This window comes from Pteropus alecto, unplaced genomic scaffold (assembly GCF_000325575.1).
Source record: "Pteropus alecto unplaced genomic scaffold, ASM32557v1 scaffold110, whole genome shotgun sequence".
Taxonomy (NCBI): Eukaryota; Metazoa; Chordata; class Mammalia; order Chiroptera; family Pteropodidae; genus Pteropus; species Pteropus alecto.
In genome coordinates, this window is record NW_006431920.1 from 1194204 (window position 1) to 1200609 (window position 6406).

General features: G+C 44.2%; 1 protein-coding gene across 4 annotated transcripts in view; it reads right to left on the bottom strand.

Moving 5' to 3' along the window:
* Window positions 1–6406, bottom strand: part of COPS7B (COP9 signalosome subunit 7B) — a 23569-nt gene that overhangs the window by 5144 nt on the left and 12019 nt on the right. For all 4 annotated transcript variants that reach the window (XM_006906637.3, XM_006906636.3, XM_006906635.3 and 1 more), the window contains 3 exons: window positions 5708–5796; window positions 3758–3960; window positions 1837–1942 (listed from right to left, as the gene is read on the bottom strand). In XM_006906637.3, the coding sequence (XP_006906699.1) occupies window positions 1837–1942; window positions 3758–3960; window positions 5708–5796 (398 nt within the window). The remainder of the gene's footprint in view (window positions 1–1836; window positions 1943–3757; window positions 3961–5707; window positions 5797–6406) is intronic.

Here is a 6406-nt window from a genome sequence, read left to right on the forward strand (position 1 = left end):
AGAACAAAATCTACTTTGTAAACATTGCAATAGCTATATATTAACATTCCACAGAACATCAGACATAGGCACATTCAAATATAAAGAAAAATGCTCCGAAGTCAAATATAAATGAGAAGTGCTCGCTTTGTGATTAGTTGAAACTAATCATTACCTCCGCCCCCTACTGCAGAGTGCTTGCTCAGAGATAACGAAACAGCTCATGTTATTGTTTTATTGCCCCCAGTATGCTGGGGTTATAACTAATTAATGTATTCTTTCTGTGAAAGGCTAAAAGGAGACAATATTCTTATGCAGTATAGGAAGGAGCTGACTTCATTAAGAGGTAAAGCTCTCGAAGCTACAACTCACCGAAAGAAAGCTATAATGAGACTGGGGGAGAGACGTCAAGTTTTTCTCTTTGAGAACAAGCAATCTCATTTAAGGACTAATTAAATAAAGCCCATCAACTCAGTTGAGAAAATAGCTAAAATGTTAAGTCAAAGGTAACAGAAGTGTAAATACAAGCAGAATATGACAGAATTATACCTGCATTCTTTGTACATTTATTTTCTTTTCAAGTCAACAAATATGTAGTGGACCTTTGCTGGGAGATGATCAGCATCCTATGCTTAGCAGCCTGATCATGTGCTTACCGAATGGAAAAGTGACAAGGCTCTGAGCTGTGACCATGCTCCTGTTCCTCACACTGGTCTGTCTCAGAGTGTCAGAAGTTTATTAGTCAGTACATTCATCAGTGGTAGACATGGTGGTGTTGGTCTTTTCCTAAAATTTCTTTCTCAAACTTAATCAAACCTTTACTGCCACCTTGTGGCAAAGGGGAGTATGTATCCAAAATAAATCCACTCTAGTTCATTAAAACAGAGTTTAGCAGCAGTCCACTAACACACTTATAGAAATATTCAGTTCAACAAACATTTGAACAATTACTATGGGTTAGGCATGGGACAAGGAATTGTTCTTACACAGATGAGAAACTCAGGTTTTATTTTCAAGGAGTACATGTAACAGAGTAGGAGAAATCTTCAAATCTCACAAATCTCCCTTAGAAAGGCACATCTACTTATTTCTTACGTTCCTTAGCTGTCATTCTGGGCCCTGCTCTGCCACACTCCTGGTCACCTGACTTATAAAACATATTAAATACCATTAACCCTTCAAGCCCTATCACACTAGAGAAGGACTTCAGATATTAACATTTTGGTCTTAAGGGCTCCAAACAAATTCTGAGGTCACCCCGCAGGTGTCCAGGCTACAGGCACACAAACAAATGCCCATTAACTCAAAGGCTGGCACCTGTGTCCTTCTAAGAAGCTGACAGTGTCCTGAACAACCAGGTGTCACTAAAACCACAATCAAACATTTTTATCCACTGAATTTTTTCCCTTCCTTCTTTTTTTAAGTATGAAATATGCATTTTAAAAGGTTATGAATGCCGCCCCTCCCACATGGCTTAAGTACAGCAGCACCAGGGTCTCGAAGCCCCATGTGCAACTGCAGCCCTCCTGCCGCCAGGCCTGGTAACCACTATTCTTCTGTCTATCTTTAAGGTAAACCCCCAAACTTGTTTCTTTTGCTCTTCAGCTGCAAAGGGCTCATGTACCGAGGAATTACAACATTCTCTGCTCTCCAAGCCTGCTCACGCTCTGCCATCCAGGAATCAGAAAGGACACAGAGAGCACCAACAGGGGGTCTCATGTGACACTCACCTCTACCCCAGCACCTAGTCTGGTGCCTACCTGTTGGTGACTGCTTGTTTCACCTACACCAAGACTCACAGGACAAAGAAACAAAACAAGGATGCTCTGGAGCGGAAAACAAAGCTCCCTTCCTTACCTCTGCTTCTACCTGCTGCTGAGTTCGGCTGTGGTTCTCCTTGTACTGGTTGGCTCTCAGAACTTGCTGCTCGATGCCTAGCAGAACCGCTTCGCAGCCGTCACACCTACAACGGAGATAACCAGCCCTGAGCCACAGAAGGGCCTGGGATCTGTCCTCCAGCCTCCGGAATCTCCCTCCCCAACTCCCTACTGGGTCTCCCTGTAACACCCCCTCTGCTGGGGCTTTCGCCCCTTCACTACTTCTAAAAGACAAGCATTTCTGAACACATGTCACAGGGCGCGTGGAGACAAACACAGAGGATGTGGGGTGGTTTCACAGAATACAGTTGTCATCTTCAACCTTTGTATCTCACGGGAAAGTTTCACAGAACGTGAGATTAGAGGAAGTAGGAGAGACTTCACTGATGAATCACTTTTCTTGAGAAAAAGTTATTTTCTAAAAACATCCTATTTTGGAGATTGTCCCCTTTCTCATTAGTTTAAGTTACTTCCTTATCGTCATCCTCCTCATTTTATTTTTCCCACTTTTTATCTTGAAATTTTTGAAACTTAAAAAGATTGAAAGAATGAATATCCACCATCCCTCCACTTAAGGCTGAGTAGCTGTGAACATTTGGCCATATTTGTGATGCCGCTCTACAGTCCCATTTTGTTTCGAATCTAACTGCAATGCCTAAACACAAGTTTTAAGAATCTGTACTAATAAACATCCTCGGATGGGGTGAGGATGGCACCTCTGGGTGGAAACATCTTGGGGGCTAAAAACAAAGGAAGCCAGACTATGAACATGAAAACTGTCAGCCAGCCTAAAAACGGCATAAGACAGCCAATGTTTTAGTAAGACTAGAAACCTAGATTCTACATGCCAGAACATTTTCATGGTAAGGGTAGTTTCTAAATTTATTTCCCATTTATTCTGATTTAATAGTTCGATAATCTTTTGAAAGCTCCTGCTTGTGTCAGAGGTTGTAAAGGGAAGGTCTTTGGGGCCACATTTGAGCCAGATCTTAGGGAGAGGAGTCGGAAGCACATGCCCTGGGGTCCAATTGTAGCTGAAGTGAGGGAAACTCGGGGTGGGGGGTATTAGACTCCGGGGATCAAAGCTGGGCCTTTCATCTCTGGATACACTCCTCTTGTGGACAACACCCTCCCCCTCTGCACAAGGCTCACCTGCCCCGCTTCTTGACCTATGACATGCCAGGTGCCTGCCCCGCCTCACCTCCAATCACACTCTGACCCTGGGCCGCCTTCAACACTCAGCTAAAACCTCTCCTCTAAATCCATCTGGCTTTACAAGCCTCAAATCACGTAAATGATTTCATAACAAACTCTTATAGAATCTGCAATGGTTCCTGCAAACATCAAATTCTACTAAAATAATAGAGTACGTGCAAATGTCCCACTTTTCATACACCAGAATTATCAAAAAGTCTGTGTGCGAGTCTGTGTTCCAACTTAGAATAACCCTGTCTTTACTTCCTTCACAATGTTTTATAAACACTACCCTATATGTTATTGATGCTGAACACAGGTTCTCTTACCCAAAGGATCTTACCAACACTAACTTTCTGAGCTTGGTCTAACTCTGAGGCTGAGTTTGCAAAGCACAGGAGCATTGTCACAGCTAGGCTTTAGAGGTTCCATCTGCCAACCTTGGCATTTTATAGCCCACCATTAAATAGCCCCCGGCTACGCTAGGACAAGAACTATTTTACAACCAAGGCCCCAGGAGGCCTGAAAAGACTCTTGTTGCCACACCGCTATAGTCACAAATGCAGCCCACCACTCTCTAGCTTACTGTCCTAAGGCCCCAGGTCCCCGGCAGCCTCAGCTAATACCTGGCGAACACATTTCCCCAAGCAGAGGACAGCTATCCCCTCCCCTAAAGACAAGGGACCCCTCCCTTCCTTCAGCCTCACCATTCGTGCAAGGTCTTGACAATATTATTGATGTCCTTCTTTTGGATGTCACGGCCAATGCAGAAATCCACTTCCAGCAGCTGGTTTCGCTGGTCCAGCTTGCCCTGGATGATGTCAGTGTAGACAGCCTCGATGATGAGGTCTTCCAGTTCCCGGAGGTTCCGCATCTCCAGGTCCTTCAGCAGCACGGAGTAGGGGATACACTGTAGATAAGGCCATGTGATATTTACAAAACCACCGGCAAACATTAAAGAAATGCAGGTGTTACCCACGTAGCCAACACCTGCCTCAAGGCTTTGGGAAATGCAGTCTAGTGGTAATCATTAAAATCTATGGCAACAAGAGATGGATAAATGAGCTGCGAGACCTGTGGGATTCGAACAAGACCCACAGTATCTAGAAATGCATTCTCTGAGATTCTCCACCTCCTGGACTTTGCCCAGACTTCAGCTTTTCTGCTCTGAAGCAAACTCTTGGAGGTCTTGAAGACTCTTTCCAGAGGAGAAAGGGAAATACTATATGCCACTCTGCCGCCTTCTGGAAGCTTGCAGACTTTGCATAAAATGCCAGATCATCACGAAACTCCAAACGATCTCAGAAGCTGGCAAGAAGAACTGGTTGCTTGCCCAGCAGAGTGCAAGCAAAAAATCTTGCAGGCTAACACATCCACCTACAGGTAGCCAGTTAGTGCGGCCAACTCAGTTGCAAACAACTGACGCTTACAGCAGTTTTCTCAAACGCTTGCAACCAATGTCAGTTCCCAGCAACAGGCCGTCACTGGGCTGCATCAACATTCTGCATGACTCTCAGACAGCTGGATATCGGAACATCCAGTTTTCTGCAAATCCCCTGACACGTCACTATTAACTTGAAAATTAACACAGCAATCAAATCTGTACAAGACATGAAGAAAATGCATATAGGGAAGAGAGGGTAACAGCAAACATATCTAGAGGGGTTTTCTATGACTAAAGGTCCAAACTCCAGGGGCAGGAGGTGGGCTTACAATGACAGGTTGCAGAAACAAGAAAAAACTTACTTCTACTCCTCACTACACTTGAGATGTCTACGATCGGGGAAGAAAAAAGGTCAAGTTCTCATTTCCTAACAAAATTGGCCTCCCACCTGAAATGCCAGGCTGAGAATCAGAAATTTGTGATTAGAACAGGTAAAATGACTTCAGCAACTGAAATGACAATGCAAGAGGAAATATATATCTCTCAAGCTCAGTCACAGAGGGGAAATGCAAAAAGCAAACTTTTTCAAAGGCACAGCCCCTACAAAAAACTTAGACACTCAGGCTGGGATTGGGCGGAGAGCCAAAATCAATTATAAATGAACACAATCTGGATCCTGTTAATGACTCTGAGCAGCTGGTTGCAAGGCTTCTAAATTGAGTGGGGCAGAGATAAAGTGGAGTGGCATCTTTCAGGAAGTTAGGGTCTAAAGCTAGCATATAAGGCAAAACTTCCAATTAGTATAATTAACTTTGAAAATCCCCAGAGGAAGGCAGCATAAAAATCTACCTCTCAGTAAGTTCAACACAGCAAGTTTTTCCAGTATCAGTGCAGTTCACTGTACATTGAACAACAGATGAAGAGGTAACCTTGCCTTGAGATGCCCTGCTGTTCGAAAAATACATATTTTTAGATAGAAGTCTTCCTTTAGAACAGCAAAATGCTCACGCCACAAGAGGTACCACGGCATGCCAGAGCTGAGACATCTTTCACGATCGCTCTTGGGCATACTTTTCCTAATGGGATGGTGAGTAACTATCAACACTATTTTAATTATCATTTTCTCTTTTGATGTTTGCCAAGCAAATTTTATGTGTTTATGATGTGACTCGACTTTTTGCATTTCCCCTCTGTGATGGAATTCATGCAACGATGCCAAGGAGAGACGTGCCTCGAGGTGAGAAGGAAGACAGGAAAGGGTTCTGGACTGTACCTTCATTCTCGACGCCAAGCTCACGATGGTAAGGTGTTTCAGCTTGTTCTGCTGAGCTGTGCTCAGTTCTGGCAGGCTCTCCTTGTTGGCTGCTCAGTCCCACCCACCACAAAAAAATCAAGACACAAAATCAAATTAGGATTTCTTTATGGAATGAGCACACCAATTCCCCACACCAAATCTACCGCTGAATCACTGTCAAGACTCTGCCCTTATTCATTAGGCAAACATTCCACAGGCACCTCTTGTCTTCCTTGGAAGACCATGTGCTTCCCAAGAAAAGATGCAGTCTCTATACACAGGAGCTTAATCTTCTGAAAAGCCAGGCATGAGTGCATAAAATGACACGAAATTATCTTCATGAAATACTACTGTGACATTCAATCAAGTCCAACATGTCATCGCTGAGCATGTTATGTGCAAGGCACTGTCTTAAATGATTCAGGGGCACTGAAAGTAACTAGGACAGGCCTTGGCAGGGCTGCCGTGTTACACGCCTCCAGAGGCACCAGCCACTCAGGCTACGTGACTCAAAGGCCCTGGAATTGTCTTCAGTCTTACAATCAGATAGCTCAACAGCTACCAATGCAAGGCAGAGCTACCACATGAAAAGTACGAACTACCAGAAGAGAGCAAAAGAGTGAGAAGGAGGGGGAGACGGAGAATGGGAGAGAGATAGGGAGAGAAGGGGAGAGGAGA